Source organism: Patiria miniata, unplaced genomic scaffold (assembly GCF_015706575.1).
Source record: "Patiria miniata isolate m_02_andy unplaced genomic scaffold, ASM1570657v1 HiC_scaffold_9, whole genome shotgun sequence".
NCBI classification, from domain to species: domain Eukaryota; kingdom Metazoa; phylum Echinodermata; class Asteroidea; order Valvatida; family Asterinidae; genus Patiria; species Patiria miniata.
In genome coordinates this window covers 12,521,260-12,541,081 of record NW_024037076.1, presented here as the reverse complement: position 1 = coordinate 12,541,081, position 19,822 = coordinate 12,521,260, and the positions used below count along the sequence as shown (strand labels likewise).

At 41.3% G+C, this 19,822-nt stretch overlaps 2 protein-coding genes across 2 annotated transcripts; one reads left to right on the top strand and one right to left on the bottom strand.

Moving 5' to 3' along the window:
- The first annotated feature begins 1,545 nt into the window (after positions 1 to 1,545).
- Positions 1,546 to 10,662, top strand: LOC119720702 (general transcription factor 3C polypeptide 5-like). Its single transcript, XM_038190509.1, has 8 exons — positions 1,546 to 1,716; positions 2,969 to 3,239; positions 3,655 to 3,878; positions 4,495 to 4,680; positions 5,490 to 5,697; positions 6,323 to 6,459; positions 7,675 to 7,903; positions 8,618 to 10,662. The coding sequence occupies exons 1-8, from the start codon at positions 1,567 to 1,569 to the stop codon at positions 8,875 to 8,877; spliced, it is 1,665 nt and encodes a 554-aa protein (XP_038046437.1). The 5' UTR covers positions 1,546 to 1,566; the 3' UTR covers positions 8,878 to 10,662.
- A 757-nt stretch (positions 10,663 to 11,419) lies between these two features.
- On the bottom strand, positions 11,420 to 19,456 carry LOC119720701 (sialidase-1-like). Its single transcript, XM_038190507.1, has 6 exons — positions 19,184 to 19,456; positions 18,200 to 18,389; positions 16,921 to 17,186; positions 15,253 to 15,435; positions 14,463 to 14,682; positions 11,420 to 13,682 (listed from the first exon to the last, which is right to left on the bottom strand). The coding sequence occupies exons 1-6, from the start codon at positions 19,307 to 19,309 to the stop codon at positions 13,477 to 13,479; spliced, it is 1,191 nt and encodes a 396-aa protein (XP_038046435.1). The 5' UTR covers positions 19,310 to 19,456; the 3' UTR covers positions 11,420 to 13,476.
- Positions 19,457 to 19,822: the final 366 nt, after the last annotated feature.

Genomic DNA, 19,822 nt, shown 5'->3' with positions numbered 1-19,822 from the left:
ATTTTTTTTTTGATGGGACAATAGAATGAACACAATCCTTTCTTCTACTTCTTAAAAGATACTGAAAATATATTTTAATTGCTGATTCTCTTATGAAATACTACAAAAGCTTGTATTTTCCGCCTCGCTATCATGCTATCGTTACTGAATTTTAATGTGAAACCAGACATGTAATTTATGGCTATAGACATACACTGCATGTGCTATAAAGTATGAATCACACCACTGTTGAGTTTCACGAGTATTTATGTAGGATCTGATATTAAGCTTTAAACAATGTGTAAATAAAAATGAATATACTGTCTTAAATCGTTTTAATCTGGCCATCGCTGGAATTCACATGGGAAAGATAAACAAAACTCTTTCCTTCCTCTATATGAAGAAATAAAAGTTGCAATGAAATTAAGAATGTAATTAAACTTTGGCAGCTGTTGATTTTTGTTTTGTTGTGTTTGTTTTCGAGTCTGCTTTCAAAAAATTTATTGAGACATCAGTAATCTGAAGAATATTAAAGACACGGGAAAACAAAGTGAAATGGTAATGCCCGGCAAAAAAATTGAAAAGATATTTCTTGCCCAATTGTCACAACATAATGCCCGCAAAAAACGAAAACCCAGTTTTTCTTAAAGTGACGTCACAATAAAGGCAGGCACTGTGTACACCACCATCTTTTCCTTAAAAAATGGTTAAAGTGGTCAGAAATTGCCTCAGATTGCACAACAGAGCATCTATAATCCAAACTTCAATTTTTTGGGAGGGGACCCAATTTTTTTTTTGCCCCCCCCCCCAAAAAAAATGTTCTGGATCCGCTCTAGTAGTGTCTCGTCTAGCCTTTATGACAAAATTAAGGAGGCAGGTGTTTTTCAAGATGGTGAATGGATTCTTCTATTTTTCTTGACTATTTTGCCAATACGAAATTGTGTCCAAATAACTCTTTCTATGCAAAGCTACCATTTTGTTGGAAACAAATAAAAAGACAATATATTGACACTATATGTGCAAAATATATGGTTCAGCCCATTACAACCATTCCCACGTAACTGTATACATAACATACTGCCTGGCTCTATTCATCAGCCAATAGTCAGTAATGAGTCGGTCAACAATCAGTGAGTCTAGAGGACCATCAGCAAAACAAGCTCAGAATATTACTGATTTTGTTGGTTTGTAATTAATAGACCGAGCGTTAGGCTGGGGAGGAGAACAGGTGAATGGTATTCTCCTTAGAAATTAAGCAAAATCTCATCAATACTCATTGTTGTCTTCGAATCACCTAAATCAATCGTATTTGACCTAATCTTGCCCCACCAACACCTCCCCCAAATCTCGGTGCATCTAATTTCGAAACCACGCCCCTTCGTACAGGTAGCTTTGGGGAAAAAATGTGGCGAAGTGTTCGTTCATAATTCTTCTTTTGGTGTGTGTTTTCGATGTTTTTCTTTTTTTTTTCCATGTCGTTTTAGTCTTTTTTTTTACAAGGCAGCGTGGTAGTTCTTAATTTTTGTCTATTTTTTTTTAAGTTCTTTTATTTTAGTCTGAAAATTTCGAACGAGGACACTTTCTAAAATGGCGGACAACACGATGGAAGACGAAAATTCGTCTGCTTCAGTTGATGCGCAAAAACTTCCACAGCTCGTTTGTGTTGAATTTCCAGCCAGAGTGCAGAATGTAGATAAGATGTTCAAGACCCTTGGTGGAGAGGAAGCAGTCTCAAAGGTCGGTGTTTTCACGAAAATTTTACAATGAAACTGCGGATTTCTTGTGTTCTGATTTAGGAGCACGTCATCGAATTTGCAGACGACAGACAGAGTGTTCAATGGCGATTGTCGTGATTGTGTAGACCCGCCGTAGACGTCGTTGAATAAACCCATTCACAATCCCAATAGCACATCGATCGCGAGATCTGCTTGCCGAGGGGTAAACAGAGCAGAGAAGCAAACAAGTCTATGGTTGACGTGGTGGTTAACGAATCCGGATTCTGCAATTTTTCATCTTATCAAAAGAAGATGGAAACTTTCGTTTGCACAAAAGTTGGAGCATACAAAATATTGGAAAGAATGTATTCAGATGCCACTTCAGCGGTTGTGTATGTTGGGCGCAATTGGTTGATTTGCGCGATGGGTCAATCGCATTGCGCGATGGGTTGATCGCATTGCGCAGTGGGTTGATTCTGTAGGATATCTCGGACTTTACTAACCGTTTTTAAAAAAATCCTGCAAAGTTGTGAATTAGAAAAAAAGGGGAAAGAATTCCATACCTGAACATCACTTGACACACTGTGCACAAACCCTATGAGACTGGTCTGAAAAATTCTAAGTTTCTAAAATTATACTGGTATAATGTCCGCCTGTTCAAAATACGGTACACCATTCTGTAATCTAGTGTTAATAATTATCGAATTTTAACAGTGCCCCCTATTGAAATATGGTACCCCCCCCCCCCCCCCCCCCCCCCCCCCAGTTTTTGATTTTACAGAGGCCAAGTGTCCGAAGAAAAAAACCTGTGTACATTTTCAGATTTTTTTGCTGATGAAACCCCCCCCCACCCCCCCCACCCCCTGGGAAAATTCCTGGATCCGACCCTGATGATAGATATGAAGAAAAAAAGTGGCGTCAGGTTGCAACATTCTTTCCAAATTGGCTTAAACCATGGTGCCGTAAAAAAATATCAAAATTTTGCAATTAGGCCTACTTCAATAAAAGTTCAAAACAGGACATTTTCAAGGAATTGGATGGTAAGCCCTACCCCGCAATAAGCATTTGCACTATATCAGCTGCGCATGTGTAGTTGATTTGTTTCGGGAGACAGTTCACCCGTGTGCAAAATCATAGCGGGGTACCAATGAAATCAAAGAAAAGTTTTGCCAGAATTTGCAGCCAAGTGTGCAAGTGGAGTGCTTTGGCCAAATTATTGGATACTTGTTTCCCCAAAAATAGTTAATTTAAAATTAAATTTCTCTGATAACCAGACACTCAGTGCCAACTCAGCACCGAAGCTACAGATGAAGTTCAGACCAGACGACCCTTTCTGTCGCCCCCTCTATGCCAGCCAACAGCCAACCACCAGCATCCTTCTCAGGGTCAAAAAGAGATACAAGAAAGCAGCTCCCACTGCTGAGATGGAGGTTGACAGTCAGGACGCTGGTGATGGAGATGATGAGGTCATAGAAGCTGCACAGGAGGAGGCAGAGTACAAGACTGAACTCGTTGGAGTCATTGACTCAGTTTATCAATTTAAGGGTGGGTTCTGAAGAGTGTACATTTGGCGACATTAGATTTACTTTATACACAAATTACCATGTACATGCCTGGTAATAGTGTCTTAGAGGTAGAGTAGATACTTTCCAGCTATCCAAAAAGTAAGGTAATTTTTGTTGAAAACCATTCTTGGTTTAAACCCTCTGTGAAATTATTCTTTCTGGCATGCTGTCATTTTGAAAACCCCATCAGAGGCACAATCTGGGGAAACCCACGGAATCAGGCAGGGACTGAAAACCCAATCCACATGTGGCCAGGGCAGGAATCGAGCCCGGGTCACAGTGATGGAAGGCGAGGAAAGAATCACTACCCCAACCTGACTCCCTTAATGATAAATATTCATAACGTGACATGCAGACAAAAAAAAATTCAGAATTTTCCTTCTCTTAACACGTAGGAATGTGTGATTACCAGTATCTGCCACTGCATCGGAACAAGGAGACAGGCGGCATGGAGTCACTGATTGAGAAGATCGTGCCTACCAAACCCGAGGATGGCAGCTATCTCCAGCAAGACGTGCCCCTCTTCATGCTGCCTCCTGTCTTCTCGCGCACCGACCAGCCCTTAGCTTTCCACTTCCAGCCTGATATAGTACCCTCCATCGAGAGCTTGTCATACAAGGTACAGCTGCAGCAGCTCGGTTGCAGTGGTGTTGTCGAGTCCATCACAAGAACGGTCATAAGTAAATCAAAGGTCCTTCACAAGTCCGGTAACAAGCAACAGTGAACGAGCAGTTACAAAGGAATGTGTTTTTTTTTACAAAGTTCATATTTGAATAGCTTGTAACTTGACATGAAACTGGTGAACTTGTGATCAAGTTGTGAGGACTTGTGATGGTCTCAACTACAACACTGATTGGTTGAAATGTTCCACTTACTTGACACAGCACACACAAAAATCATCAGAAAAAAACACTTTATTAAACATTTTCATTTACCTGTTGTTTGATTTTATCATAATGAGTGCGAGTGTCTAAGTTTGAGCTTGTGTTTTAATATTTTTAAAACTCAAGTAGATTTTGTGCAAAAGTTGTTGATGCCTTAATAAATTTATTCAGGCAATGTGTAAATCAGTCTATTGTGCACAGGGTTGTTGCAATATCATGCACGAAGTCAACCTAAAGTGACTCCATGCATGAACAGAAGATCTCTTCTCATGACAGCTCCATCGGGGAAGACACACCGCTTGAACGCAATCCACTGATAATTTTTTTGTTTTTTTGGATGCCGTCACCCAGGTAGCTAACAGGACTGACAAGAATATCGTGGGCAGCGGGCGAGCTCGACGGCCACACAACGCTTACATGGTGCCCTTTGAGCAGGATGGCGTCCCCACAGCTCCCCATCCTGATGCCGTGCTTTACTTCGAGAAAGGCAAGGCCAGAGACAACAGCATAGAGGTGCTACAGGACGAACTGATGCAGGTAGTACTCCCCGATTATTCAAATGAACCTTCTTTATTGTTGGAAGTTAGTATTCAGAGCAATATGTATAACTGCGTCACACAAGAGTCACTGCATAAAACACAGCACTGTGGAGAGCAAGACTGAATCCACCTGGATGCCTTTTGAGTTGTTGTCCGTACTCCACAGAAGATTACCTCAAAAGAGTGGGTAGTATGGATGCAGCTGTATGGGCAAAAGTGGTTTTGCAAAAGCTGAAGGGTTTTGAAGTGCAAAAGACTGGGAGGGATACCTTACTCTATTGTTGTTTCGGAGGATTTTGCAGGATTGAGGTAGAAAGAGCCAAGACGGTATAATACTACATGTGTTTTGATGCCCCTTCAAAGTACAAAGATTGTGGCAGTGAGTTTGTGCACGGTTGGGGATTTTGGAAGATTCAGGAAGGCTCCTAGAAAAATGCCTATAGAGGTTGGGTTAATGTGCTGACAGCAGGGTATCTCATAATCTGCTTAACACAAGGAGAGATGGTGGAGTTTCTGCCAGCAGAGTGTGGGTTCGAGTCCAGGTCTTGACACTTGTGTCCTTAAGCAAGACACTTAACCATTATTGCTTCGTCCTTCGGATGGGACGTAAAGCCGTAGGTCCCGTGCCTTGTATAATGCACGTTAAAGAACCCAGTAACACTTATCGCTAAGAGAATGGGTTCGCCCCGGTGTTTCTGGCACTGCGTTTATCCTCATACATATGAGGCTGCACTTTCAAGGAAGGAAGGAAGATTTCATCATAAAATATTTTAAACTCAAACCAGTACTTCCATTGTCTTTGTCCAGGTTTTTGCTCGGCGGCCTGTCTGGTCCCGCAGTGCCCTGAGGCAGAACTGCACCCTGACTGATCGTCAGCTGACCGTCCTCCTGCCCTCTGTCTCCTACTACTTCTGCTCCGGACCGTGGCGGTGCACCTGGGTTCGTCTGGGTTACGACCCACGCACCGCGCCCGACGGATTGCAGTATCAGCCCTTGGACTTCAGGGTGCGCAGATGTAAGTACGATTTCTACATGTCGATTGGAACATGTCGATGGGCGGCTTCTCACTATAAAGTAGTTTTGTGAAATTTGACCCAGAAACAAAATAACAAGCCCCAGTTGATCCAGGCTGCATTCCATGGCTCTGTTCACTTTTTTTTAACTGACAAGAATCTTCATTTGCTACTAATAGTAGGCAATTTCACATAATATCAAGGAGATGAAGGTTTGATCTGAACCAAGGGCTCTGTGCTTGCAGGGTAGGTGCAGAATTCCTGCATTAGCGTGGTAAGAGATTAAATAGGGATCTAGTTCAAAAGGAAATTATAGCAGGTAATTTAAAAAAAAGGAGAAGAAAGAAACAGGTCAGATATAGATGGACCAGCCCTGACTATTTAGCGAGGACTGGCATTTCCATATTGGACTTCTTGGATTGATATTGTGGTTTTGGTCAGTCTCCTGGATTTCAACAAATTTGTCAAAACAAGTACAGGAAGATATTGTTTCGAAAAACAATATTCCTTTAATTGAAATAACCTCAGTGTAGAAAGTGCTGTAGATATCCTGTCCTTTAGCCGTAATTTTAAAAAAGACAAATCCTATTTTTGCATTTTTATAAGAATGTGTTTTCACTCCTGTAGTTTTGTACAGCAGCAAATCAGTAATGCCCGTCGATAAAACACAACGCTTCAAGAGCACCTGCTACAGCCGGTTTAGAACCGCCAGACCCGCAAGGCACAGCCAGTTCAGGCAAGAACAGAAAACAATGGCCGAGAAGGTATCTATGTCCGTCCTAAACATTCCATAAAAATTAGAGATTTGAAGATGTGCGTAGTGAAGTCGGCAATAAGAGTTTGATTGCAGTTGCACAATTTGACGAGAAAGCGCTTTGTGAGTTTGTATGGTTCTGAAAGGTACAAGTGGACGTTGTGCCCTGCCTGTCATCGAGAGACTGGGAATAGCTAACTGGTCTCTTGATGATGGGCAGAGTGTACTGTTTGAAAGGTTGGGTTCCACGGGCTCTTTTCCGGACCGAACAAACTCACAAAGAGATTTTCCTCCCTGGAGAGATTTTTGTCACATGGTGCAGATGCAAACCTTTTAATTGCGTGTTCCTACCATGGCCAAATTTCTTGGGCACTATTGGGAGTTTGTGCGTGCTTACATCAGTGGGGAAAATGGGGTGCATAAGGTAGTGGTGTAGCGATTTAAAGGTGGAGTAGAGAATTTGCAGCTATCCAAAAAGTAACTGACTAAATTATTGTTAAGAAGCTTACTTCAAGCAATTTTGTTGCTTCAAATGAAAAAGATGCTCAAATGACAAATGATATACAGTCAACTCCCGTCATAACGATATCCTGGATGTAACGAGCACATTCTCCCAGTCCCGATCAATTTGTGTACATTACTATGGGGAAATATTTGGTTATTACGGGCACGGACATAACGAGATTTCGGCTATTACGACGATTTTGGCCGACCCAATGCAAATGGCCGATTCCAGCAAATGCAAAATGAAAGCAAAATGTCACTCGGCACGATTTGTGCAAGTGACCTACTTGCCTGATTCTTCTCAGCGATGATGCCTTTTCCTCCGGATTCAGGTCCTCAAATATTAAACAATGTTCCCTTAAAGGTATTTTATTTATTTCATTTATTCATCACCATCAGTTAAATATTTAATATACACTAATAACAGACGTACATACCAACAAAAGACCATCTCTTCATGTCTTCGGACGTGCGTTACACGATTAAAACACGCGCGCACATGTACCGTACCTTGTGCAGAACGAATGGGGAAACTGCGCTCCGGTTTTAGCGAGGTTCCGGCTATAACGACAGTATTGTGAAAGTCCACCGGACCTCGTTATAACGGGAGTCGACTGTACTCTCCATTTAAAAAGGTCTGGGCATGCAAGCATTATCATACTCACACAATGAATTGCACTGTCTATCATTTTAACAATTCTGTCTTTCCTTCCCTTCCCAGGAAGCCTACTTCATTTTCAAGGAAGGTCTGGTCCCGGCCTACAATAACATGTTTTACCAGCTGTGTGATATCCACGTTGAGGAGATCCAGGCCATGATTCGGGCGGGTAGTGTCAAAACGGATCAGGGGGGACCCGTCGGGTACTTCAAGACGGAAGTCCTGGATCAGATGAGGTCTATCCTGACTGAGAAGTTGCAGAAGACGTTGGAGCAGGAGGCACTCACAGAAGGTAGGCGGGAGGCAGAGTTGCAATCTTACACAGCACAAGTTCAATCGTAGTTCCCATCACAAGTCAGTTACAAGCCAGTCACAAGTCAGATGACAAGTCCTTCACAAGCCACAAGAGAAATCACAAGCCATTCATGAGACGAATCATAAGCCAGTCACTGGTAATATCACAAGTCCCTCACAAGTCACAAGTCAAATCACAAGCCATTCACGAGATGAATCACAAGCCAGTCACTGGTAATATCACAAGTCCTTCAAAAGTCACAAGTCAAATCACAAGCCATTCACGAGACGAATCACAAGCCAGTCACTGGTAATATCACAAGTCCTTCAGAAGTCACAAGTCAAATCACAAGCCATTCACGAGACGAATCACAAGCCATTTACAAGTAATATCACAAGTACTTCACAAGCCAAACAACTAGCCATTCACAAGTCACAGTCGAATCGTAAGCCAGTCACAAGAAATATTACAAGTCCGAAAAAGTCACAAATCAAATCACAAGCCATTCAGGAGACGAATCACAAGCCACGTGCTACAAATCTCCTTATATGGAAATTGCGCGCGCACACCACAATACTGTGCAATGTGGCGCAGAACGCAGCAGTGACTGGCTCTCGACCGCTAGGAATTGGTAAACTGTCTTAGGTATTTCTGAATGAGGGAATCGTGCTTCAAACTCACTCACTTTTTTCCTTGTTTATACAATCAAAGATGGCACGGCTGAGGAAGATGGAGATGATTCCTCCAGGCCGTCGACATCTCAGGCAGGAGGTGTTGACATGGAGGATGCGGACATGGATGAGGAGTATGTTGAAGATGATGATGATGATGATGACATCGAAGACGGTCCCGAGGAAGCAGATGACAATGACGCCCTTGCCGTTGATGGCTTCAACATGGACGAGGACGATGACAGTGATGACAACGAGATGGGCACAGAGTTTTTGGAGTTCCTTGCTGGAACGTCTTGAGGAAGCACAAGACATGGACTCTGTCCAGTTGCAGGATATCAGGCTGTGCCACAGTGCTGGACATTGTGTGCTTGCCCGGGTCAGTGCGTGTATGGAGCGAAATACACAAGGCATTTTTATCCCCTTGGCTTTGAAGCCAGACAGGGGGATATTGCGATTCGCGTATTCGTTCTGTGTGTTCGTGTGTGTGCGTGCAGTACTTACTGCAGAATTGAGCCAGCCAGCTTTGGTTAGGTTCTCTGTAAGCTCAGTCATCAATCTCAACCAAACTTGACATGTGGTTATTGCTCATGGTGTCTGGTAAAGTGATTAGACTCAGGCAACATGTCATGGCCTCCACAGACCTCTGTCCTAGGTAGCCAAAGATTTATGTCACTTTGTTTCTCTAGTTTCGTGAAAGAACTTTCACTAAGCCTACCTTCAGAGGCACACACGAGTGACACAACACTGCCCGACTAAACAGCTGCCCACCCATTTCTTTGCTATACAAAAATCCCTGTTGCTAATTATGACACATTCCATTTGGGTTAGGTCCACTGAAAAAATGTTGTTACTAACTGCCTGTCATGCCTGTTCATGTATGCAAACTGCCAGTGTGCAAGGGGGATCACGCAAGTTTTACTTGCAGTATTTATTTTTACATCTGGATGTGCATGAACTGGTGGGATCTGATTACATGGAGTCTGTGGTGCTGACGAGGAAGTTGGAGAATTGGAAAGAAGCCTAGAGAGTTTGCAAGACAAGTAAGATTGCAAGGTGTTCATCTTCAAACGTAAACGATTGACAAGACAATGGAAACGTTTAAGGATACCATATGAGGATGTATGTGACAATTATGAGGATGCCAGAAACTGAAATGCAGGTACATTAATTAGAGTGCATAGTGCCGACGAGGAAGTTGGCGAAGAATTGGAGAGCAGCCTAGAGATGACAGGAAAAGTACGATTGTAATGTGTTCATCTTCAAATGTAAATGATTGACAAGACAAAGGAATCGTGAGGATATCAGTCGAGAATGTATGCGACAATGGACCGATCCAGTAAGCCCCGCCCACTGCGCACTGGGCAAATTAGCACATGCTCCTCTCAAATGCCACGCTGCATTTTCCTGCCGCGCGCTTCATACGTGCGTGCACGCATGTCGGACTTTTGTACACGCACGTCGGACATAAATCACGGCTGTGATTGGTCAGAACACCATGGGGCGGTGCTTACTGGATCGGTCCATAGCAAGGACGCCAGAAACTGAAATGCAGGTACATTTATTAGAGTCCATAGTACCGACGAGGAATTTGGCCCAAAATTTGAAAGATGGCAGGACAAGTAAGACTGTATAAAGTGTTCATCTTCAAATGTAAATGATTGACAAGACAAAGGAATCATGAGGATGTCATTCGAGGATGTTTGCGACAATTGCGAGGACGCCAGAAACTGAAATGCAGGTATCTTAATTCATCTTCCAAGGATAGGACAGAAAGAACGTATGAGGAACCTTGCAGAAATAATAACTCTACACAACCAAGTTTGTTTTATACTAGAAACACCAGCAGCTGAAAGTGTGACCTTGGTATGGCAGTACTTGATCTCAAGTCGTCTAGCGTCAGTATTTTGTATTATCTTGAAGGGTCCATGAGATGATTTTTCTACTTTCTACTACCCCTTAATGTATGAAAACTATTTGACATTTCTCTTGTATTGAAAAATGCACTTCTTTGAAGCAATTTAAATAAATTTCCGTAATTATTCGGACAACTGACAGATTGTTACTGTGATGTCATTTCAGGAAGACAGTGCTCAGTTTAGGGATTTTCTGTTCAAAATGTTTACCCAAAAATGTGTTCATTGGATAAACTGACCTGACCCGACTTGAAGCCAGTTTCCGTTTGAGTCGTTTTGGGGTTGGGTTTGCACAACATAAACATAAGGTAGTCTATGGAATAGACAGTTGCTGACGGCAGGCGTCTATAATAAATATGCATGCAGAGTATGCAAAGCAACACTGTGTGTTGACCTCCAGGTTCTTACCATTCAGCGTTCACTTTCTATTGACCTATCGCGGTGGAATCGTGTCAACGTAGCTTGTGAGATATTGTCCAATTACAGGATATAAAAATGGACACGGTACGCCCAAAATCTGAGACAAACAAACCTACATACAAAATTCCATAGGGTTGTCTAAGGGGCGTGGCTAACTTGCAAACGGCGATAGGTCAATTGTATCTTTTGTAACCCCACTTTGTTTGAGTAAAACATGGCAGCTATAGACCAATCAACAGCTTTGGCTGTTGCTCTAAATGACATCACAAGTTCTAAAGGTGAATCCGATTGGCTGGCATAACATTTAACATGCCAGGCTCTGCACACGTGAAAGTCTGATCCTCAGACTACACATAAAGCATTCATTGTCGGATTTCTTAGCTTTTTTATATTAAATAAAATTTCAAATCAAGTGATTTGCTACTGCCTTTAGACCTATAAATAATCCCATAACCTTTAAAAAAAAAAAGCTTCTCAGTAAAGAGTAAGATCTATATACACAAAAGTTTGGAATGTCAATCTTTATTTTTCAGTGTTACATACAAAAATATCCAAACATGTCCTTTCCCATCCAAACAATCACAGTTTCTAACCAGTAGTTCATTTAATCATCCAAATTATATACAGATATTTAACCCCGTACATTATCACACTAGTGCTATACATATTATAATATAATTTTATGGCTATGGCCATGAGCGTCAATCTAATGTCTCATTATCATAATTTAGTATTCATTTATTTGATTATTCTAATTTGGACTTGATCAAATATTCTATATATGTGATGCGATCAAGCCAAATGAGTCATTTGGATGTGTGGCATCTTACAAATGAATTTTCCAATTGAATTGGCTTTCTAATAAGACATTGCACACAAAAAGTCAGTCCATGAAATTAGCAAATAAACAATTTCTCATTTTGAATTTTAGAACATCCTGCTCCTACAGCTCGCAGTATTTATGCATATCAATTTTTGTTTAATTTTTTTTTATCAAGGGAGCTTTCAATTTCATGGAATTTTTTTAACAGAGAACAGATGATACATGAACCAATGACGATGAAAATGTTGCCAGCTAAAATATTAGTACTCTTGAAAGTCAGTATGTGTGTCAATTTTCAATTTCACTGGAAATATATCCTGTGACAAATAAAAAAAAAATTTATGACATAGACTTACTTATGTGTGCAGACAAAGTATGCAGTATTCTGCTTACGTATATACGTAATGTGCCATAATAAAAAAAAGACACTTTAAAGGCATTTACATATAGGAACATTGCTAATTGCACCAAATTGTTCGAAAGAAAACAATAATTGAAAGTGGTTTTAGCTCTAAGGAATCCATTTACAAGACCCCAAAAAATTGTGCATATAATTACTCTGATTTCTCTAAATGCATAGCAGCCTCTGTGCTAAACCTACAACAGGTTAGCTGTTACACACCCAACTTAGGATTTTGAGCAATTTTGTTGCATCAATTGAAAAAAAAAAATTCACAAACATCAAATAACCATTAAATACCTAACTGTAGTGTGTGTGAAACACTCTTCCAATTATGTAACCTGCTGATCATGACTATTATGATGAAAATGTTTACAAAAAATACTAAATGCACCTCAACAGTTAGGCAGCCTGCCAAAAGAAATCGCATCACCGTCAGAGGTCTTTTGTGATAAACAATACTTTTTCAACAATCAAGGCAAGACAAAAATAGTAGGGACCACTTCATTACAAATACATGCAAAATATGAATCCATTAATCAAAGCAAAATATAAAAAATACAAATGCATGGTACATGATTGACGCAGGATCATACTTAAAACTGGTAGAAATTTTTAGGTATAAAAAAGTGTGTTTATAGTAACCCGACCTACCTACAGTAACCCGACCTCTAACCTTTTTTATTATCACATTTGGATAAAAGAATTTAATGACATGAAAATTTAAAAAAAATCTTCTCTATGCAAGCTCTTTTGTGTGTTCTTGGTCTATTAAACTTAAACAGATTTATTTACACAGAATACTGTTAAAGATACCCTAATGAAAACAAAGCATAAAAGACAGACAGACCACCATAAAACAAGATTTACAAAAGAAAAATTATTTTCTACCTACCTCCCTGGATAATTTTTAGGGCCTTACCGTAAATGCAAATTTAATTTTGTTTTCATCCTTAAACTATGTACAGCAGTTAACTGCTGATAGACCACATTTGTTGGATGAGGGTGCTGCCATTTTCTGGGCATACAAACACAAGAAAACTCCCATCTGTTGAAGCAGTTATAAGTAACTTTACTCAAATCTAAAAAGTCAATGTCATCAAAAAGGTACTTTATGATCTGTAGCAGTAACTTGTCAAATTCACATCTTTTTATACCCCCAAAATAACGTAATCATTGGGCCCTCATACCCTCAAGATAAGGCTTATTAAAACTTACATTAAAATGTAATGCATAGATTATCTTCACATGGTCCTGAAGGATACAAAATAGAACAGTCTTTGTCCGATGAATTTGTCTTCGTTGATTCTCACTTCGTTGGTTAACAACTGGAATCTCGATTAAACGTCCTCATACAAGCTCACGCGTACAAACTCAATAGACTCGGTTGTCAACGTGATGCCCTTCTCAAAGAGAATGAAGATGTACTGTGAAGCTCCCGGATGAGCTGTCATGGTGCTGTACCCGCTGGCTTTATCCCAGATCTGATACTCGCCATTCCAGGTCGTTCCGTTGTCATAACTCCACTGTAGCGTGAGGGCCACTCCTGCAGTGACATAAACGCAAGCACGAATACGTGTCTCATCAAAGACAGAGGTGAGATTGGGGGAAAATGTAACAAGTTATCCGCGGATCGCGTGTGTCGCCTTTTTTTCGTGGTCGATTCCTATATGTTTTGTGCTCTTAAAAAGTCTTCATTTTGTGCATTTTAAACGTGGACCTCATATGACCTCTACATGACCTTTGACCTCCAATTTGGAAAGAGTTGTGATGAACCCCCACCCAAGGATCACAAATTCTGTATACAAAGAATCATGTGCAGCATATTTAAACCATGACCTCTGTTGACCCCCACATGACCTTTGACCTCAGTTATCTGATGAAGAATTGTGTCTTCCCACTCAAGGGTCACCACATCCAAGTTTTATCAAAATCCATGAAAGCACGTAGAACATTTTTTTTTCTCTAAAACTTAACTGAACTACAGTCCTTTGGTCATAAGGAATTTAGGACTGGTAAGTGTCTCCAAAAACTTTGTTTAGGCGACACAAAAACCACAAAATAATTGGCAGAGGATTTGACGGTCGCCATGGGCCACAAACATGTCTGTTTCTGCCTAAATTAAGGTTCCACCTACAATGCCTATTACTGCACTTTTTTTGTTATATAAACATTCATAGGTAAAAGCACTTTGATAGTTGAACCTGAAGAACTCAAAAGGGATTCTTTACAAATCCTGAGAACAGGCAAAATCCTGACAAATCTGACCCCTGCCAACAAGGCCTTCAGCAGCCGATGCTGTAGATAACCTCAAAGTAGTACTTACTTGCTGTGGTGCTTTTGGGATTTGAGAATAACAGCACATTGCGGTGGTACAGCAAGCCCGCTGCACAGGCGGGTTCTATCAACGCTTCCACCTGATACACGTCTTGGATGGGCAACGTCTCACCGCCGTCAAAGCTCCAGGCTACTATGCGACAGGGGCATTTGAAGCGGTACTGGTTGCGTGCGTTGATCATGATCGTGCCGTTGGGGAGCTCGACACCCTAGGTACAGAAGCACATGGGCAGATCGATCAGAAACTTTTTGCGAAGGTTTAGAGTAGCTAAATTAATCACTCCAATCCAACAATTCATTCAAAAGTCCGGGGGAGAGTGTGGCGTAGTGGTTAGGGTTCTAAACTCATGATCAGAGGGTCAGGGGTTCGAATCCTGCTGCTGGTCGTATGTTGTGTCCTTGGGCAAGCCACCTTACTCTAATTTATCGCTCTAGTAAGGGGAGTGTGGCCTAGTGGTTAGGGTTCGTGACTTGTGTTCAGAGGTTCGAATCCAGCTGCTAGTCATATGTTGTGTCCTTGGGCAAGCCACTTCATCGCCACTCGCCTTTCTCCACCCAGGAGTATAAATGGGTACCGGCATTAGCTGGGGAGTAACCTACGATGGACTGGCATCCCATCCAGGGAGAATAAAAATACTCTCAAGTCGTTTCATGCCACTGAAACCAGAGATAAATACCAGCCTGATCAGCCACATTTGCCCTTGACAGACTTCACTTTTTAGATAAAAATCGGTCATCATACTCATGTCACACAAACAAGTGCCGCAAGAAGTACTCACCTGACACTCGTCTGGTACAAAGTCCCCTTCCACTTTCTCTTGCCCGTACGGTATTCCAATGACGGATCCGCCCCAAAACCACGTCATGCCGTGGTCATCACTCAGCAGGCAATAGATGCCGTCTGTGTACAAGCTACCATGACCGCAGGAGACGAGCCGACCTTTGTTGGGGGCATACTTTTTCTGAGGGGAAAAGTTTCGGTAAAGTATGGTTATTGAAATTCATAATGTTAACTTCCAAAGACCAGCGATCTTGTATGTGCAAATATAACGTGAAGTTCACTGCTTAAACCATGGAGCTATAACTATGCATCGTTTACTGTTTCCGACAGTGTAGTTCAATATATAAAAGTGATTGCACCTATAAAGTTTTAAAGGTATAGTCCATCATTTGTAATTTGTGCATTTTGTTCGTTTGAAGCAACAAAAGTGCTCAATATCTGAAGGATGCTGAACAACCAATCTGATGAAGTTTCAGCTTAGCTTCAGCTGCATTTTTTCGAGGAAAAACAACATTCTAGGACCTCGATTTCAAATCAGAAGTTGCTGAATCATGTTTTGAATTGGGCCAACGGTGCTTCTGAAGCACCGTTGGAAAGGCCTTCTGTCGTTGATTTCCTCAAAATGACAGCTTGCCAGAAAAAATAATTTCACAGGGAGTTTAGTCTCCTTACTATCTTTCAGCCAAGAATGTTTTTCAACAATAATTATGCCAGTTACTTTTTGGATAGCTGCAAATGATGAACTCTGGCTATGACAGCTATATAAAGCTAAACAAAGTAACATCAGGAATACGAGCCTTAACATCTTACTGATTACACACAATCCAAAAAGACGACTACACACAGTCCATTAGATGAAGCTCCTCTTATCTTGCGAGTCATCTTAGGACTTGAGACGAGCCCCCGCTCTAAGATCGATCTTAGCTAAGACCCATCCTGAGAACAATTTCACTGAACCCAGCTTACATAAGACTCATCAAACTGACAATTTGATGACTGTTTCACGTTGGTTTTTACCACTTGACGAAACAGTCGTTGGTAAGAAACGGAAAACAATAACTTCCCGCACACATGCATAGAACACAAACTTTCGCCAGAAAAATTACGCTACTCAATAATTTTCACACACAGGGTAGTTCTACACATGATACCATAGAGTCATTCTTGCTCCCCGTTTATCACTCTATTTAAAAAAGTCGACGAGGTATTGGCGTATAATTTAATTTTGTAAATACACTATTTTTTATTAAAAACTACCCACGTGTCAGCAATCTTTTCAAATCTGTTTCTATAGAGGTTTTTTTTTTCAAAAAGTTCTACAACTGTAGGCCAACAGTCGTCTTTAGAAGATGTACAAAAGATACAGTGTACAGATGTCGATTTTCAGAAGATGTACAAATTAACGCACGCATTAATGAGATAAGACGACCCTGAGACCGATCTTAAGTTAAGTCAAGTGCAGCCGTGTTGTTGAGGAAGTTAGGACGTGTTGAATGCATCTTAAGTTTGGTGAAATTGATCCTAGGACGAGTCGCGACTTAAGAAGAGTTACCCGCACTAAGACCCGTCTTAGTGTTTCCAGAAATAAGCCTCAGATATTTTGGAATGGAAATAAGTAAGTACAGTTTTGGACGAATGGAGTCTAAACCAGAAAGTCTGACTGTACCTGAAAGCCGGACCCAGGGCCAGGCGCAAAAACCTGAGTTCCAATCTGCTCGGAGATATTCATGGCTTTAGACCACGTCACCCCATCATCAAGGCTCCTGATGAGCTTGGTGCTGGTGACGTCGCACCCATCGTGATGGTTGCAGACCGTAAACATGATGAAGATGATGGCCTTCTCGTCATCAACGATGATATTGCCAAGGTTGAGACCGTCAAAAGTGAGGTAGCCGTCATCCACGATGACTTGCATTGGCTCCCACTCATCACCTAGGATTTCATAAGGTACAAGGCACATTAGACTGAAGTTGTTTATTTTCGTCACACAGCTGAAGTAGGGCGCAGTCAGCGTTGTAGTAAAAGTCACAAGTCCTTATAAGTCCTTACAAGTCAGTCACAAGTCAGTCGCAAGTCAGCCACAAGTCCTCGCAAGTAAGTTGCAAGTTGGTCACAAGTCCTCACAAGTCAGTCACAATCACAGGTCAGTCACTAGTCAGTCACAAAATCCTAACAAGTCAGTCGCAACAGTCGCAAGTCCTCACAAGTAAGTCAGAAGTCCTCAAGTAAGTCACAAGTTCTCACAAGTCAGTCATAAGTCAGTCACAAGTCCTCACAAGTCAGCCACAAGCATGGGCGTCGCCAGGATTTTTTCTAGAGGGGGGCAAAACAAATTTTTGCCAAAAACTGCTTGTATTTCTCAACATTCTCGATTTATCAGCTTTAGAGGGGGGGCAGGGACGTTTTGCCCCCCCCCCCAACTCATTAAATTTACACCACTTTGTCTTCGCGCCTCTTTTTTTTCTTTTCTTTTCTTTTTTTTCTTCCTTTTTTTTTTTTTTTTTTTTTTTTTTGCTTTTCCAGGGGGGGGCAAGTGCCCCCCCTTGCCCCCCCCTCGCGACGCCCATGGCCACAAGTAAGTCACAAGTCCTCACAAGTCAGTCAGGAAGTCCTTCAGTGTCAGACTATCCAGCTATTCAACCAAATTTGCAACAGAGGCATTCCTTTGTCATTGATCATTTCCCAGTAATTATGACCTTACTTTGAGTTTATATATTTGTGACTCATGAAGCTACTTCACTACCAATCTTGGTAAACTTGAAGTTTTTAATAAAAATTGAAGACAGAATCTTAAAACTTGGAACAAATAGCCCCCCCCCCCCCATCCCCACTGGGAGAATGTACTGTAGGAGGAATTTTGGATGATACAAAAATTCTTTTTGTTGCAGACATGGACCGGTAGGTGTACATGTTGGAATCTACCACGGTATGTATACAATTCCTACCCAGGTCGTCCAAGGATCGACGAATCACCATGAATTTAGGCCCAGCGTCTCCCCCAGTGTACTTCCGTGCCTCAGCGACGGCCAGCAGGCGCCCTCCAGGGGTGTAACTGAGCAAGGGAATGCGGTAGATGACCACCTCTGCCTCCCCTGCTCTCCATAGGGGCCTCTGTGATGCAATGGAGGGATTCACCTACGGATGAAAACAAAGTTGCAAATTACGACATTCCTCTACTTTTAGTTTTATTGGACTGGCCATGAACCTAATAAATTTATTTAGGGGAACATTTATTTTAGGGAACATTTATTTATTTATTTATTTAGGCAGAGACCAGAGTAAGAAAAAATAAAGTTTGTAGGCCTATTCCCTGCCAGCTTCCTTTATCCTGGCCACTTTTTTTTCTTTTCCATAACTGAAAAAGTTGATTTGTAGGGTCCAACTCACTTGGACTACCTCCCTCCCCCCAAAAAGGCAATTAACTAAATAAATAAAAAGGAGAAAAATTAATTATTAGGCCAAGTAAAAAAAAATGTTTAGCATCCTACTTTTTGAGAAAAAGGGAGGAGGCCCTTTTTTTCTTCTTCCAAAATAGCGGCCTGACCGAGCTATTTTTCAAGATGGTCGGCATCTTTTTTGTTTTTTAAATGGCTGCCACTTGGACTCAGGAATGACATACCATTACCAGCTTTATAGATGCAATAGACAAAGAGGCCAGAATGATGTCACTGTTTAAAATTTATATAAATTTTTTGGTGTTAAAACAAAATTTAGGGAGCAGGGACCCTAAACATTTTTTTTTTTTATTTGGCCTTAGGTTAATCTATTATCTATTAAAAAAAAATTGACAAAAAAATTAATATTCTGGATCAACTAATATCTATCCAAACTGGCAAGAATACCCCACTCTAGTGTGGCCTACCACACTAGTACGTGGGGCTAGTGCTATGTAAACGCCAATAGGCCTCAAGCCTACACGGTAAATTTACCTTTGCGGATGGCTGTGCAAGAGTCACATGACTCAACAACAACGAAAGCAAACAGATCGCGAAGAATTTCTGACAGCTCGCACGACCAAAACCACATAGAAATGATCCTGCAGCATCTCTTGCCATTGCTGAGGTAGGCCGAGAACACAAACTGAATAAATTGCCCGCTTTTTGCAACCAAAATGTATGGCTTCCGTCAAGACCACTCTACACAAAATTTATATGCGAGTTCAAGTTGCACAGTTCTTGCTGCTAAAAATAGCTTACAAAATACGACGACTGTTTCCGGTTTTTTCTTTATTGCACGTACGGAAACTAGGCGAAGGGTGTGCGCATGGTGCGCGCAACCTTAACCGTGGATGCAGAGAGATTAAGTTAGAAATGTCAACCTTTTTTCATACACCATTTTCGTTCTGCAAAAATAAGGAGTTCGATTTTACCAGCTGAGTTTGAAACAAAGATGCTTTTAAGTGTCATAAGAGTTTTCATTAACATTTTGCAGCAGTTGGCGAACCGGGTCACTTTGTAAGTTAAACGAATTTTGAGATTTGAATTTCGTGCGTTTTGGGCAATGTTGGGAGGCTTTGCATTCTTCAGAAAGTTGTTATGCACTGCACTAAAACAAAACGGCCGGCAGTA

Bases quoted from the DNA above. Each gene is read 5' to 3' on its own strand.
- LOC119720702 (XM_038190509.1), top strand. From the start codon at position 1,567: ATGGCGGACAACACGATGGAAGACGAAAATTCGTCTGCTTCAGTTGAT. The intron at 1,717-2,968 runs GTCGGTGTTTTC...TCTGATAACCAG, and splicing joins GAGAGGAAGCAGTCTCAAAG to ACACTCAGTGCCAACTCAGC. The intron at 3,879-4,494 runs GTACAGCTGCAG...GCCGTCACCCAG, and splicing joins TCGAGAGCTTGTCATACAAG to GTAGCTAACAGGACTGACAA.
- LOC119720701 (XM_038190507.1), bottom strand. From the start codon at position 19,309: ATGGCAAGAGATGCTGCAGGATCATTTCTATGTGGTTTTGGTCGTGCG. The intron at 18,390-19,183 runs GTAAATTTACCG...TTTCATCCGTAG, and splicing joins TTGCACAGCCATCCGCAAAG to GTGAATCCCTCCATTGCATC. The intron at 13,683-14,462 runs GTAAGTACTACT...ATGTCACTGCAG, and splicing joins TCCCAAAAGCACCACAGCAA to GAGTGGCCCTCACGCTACAG.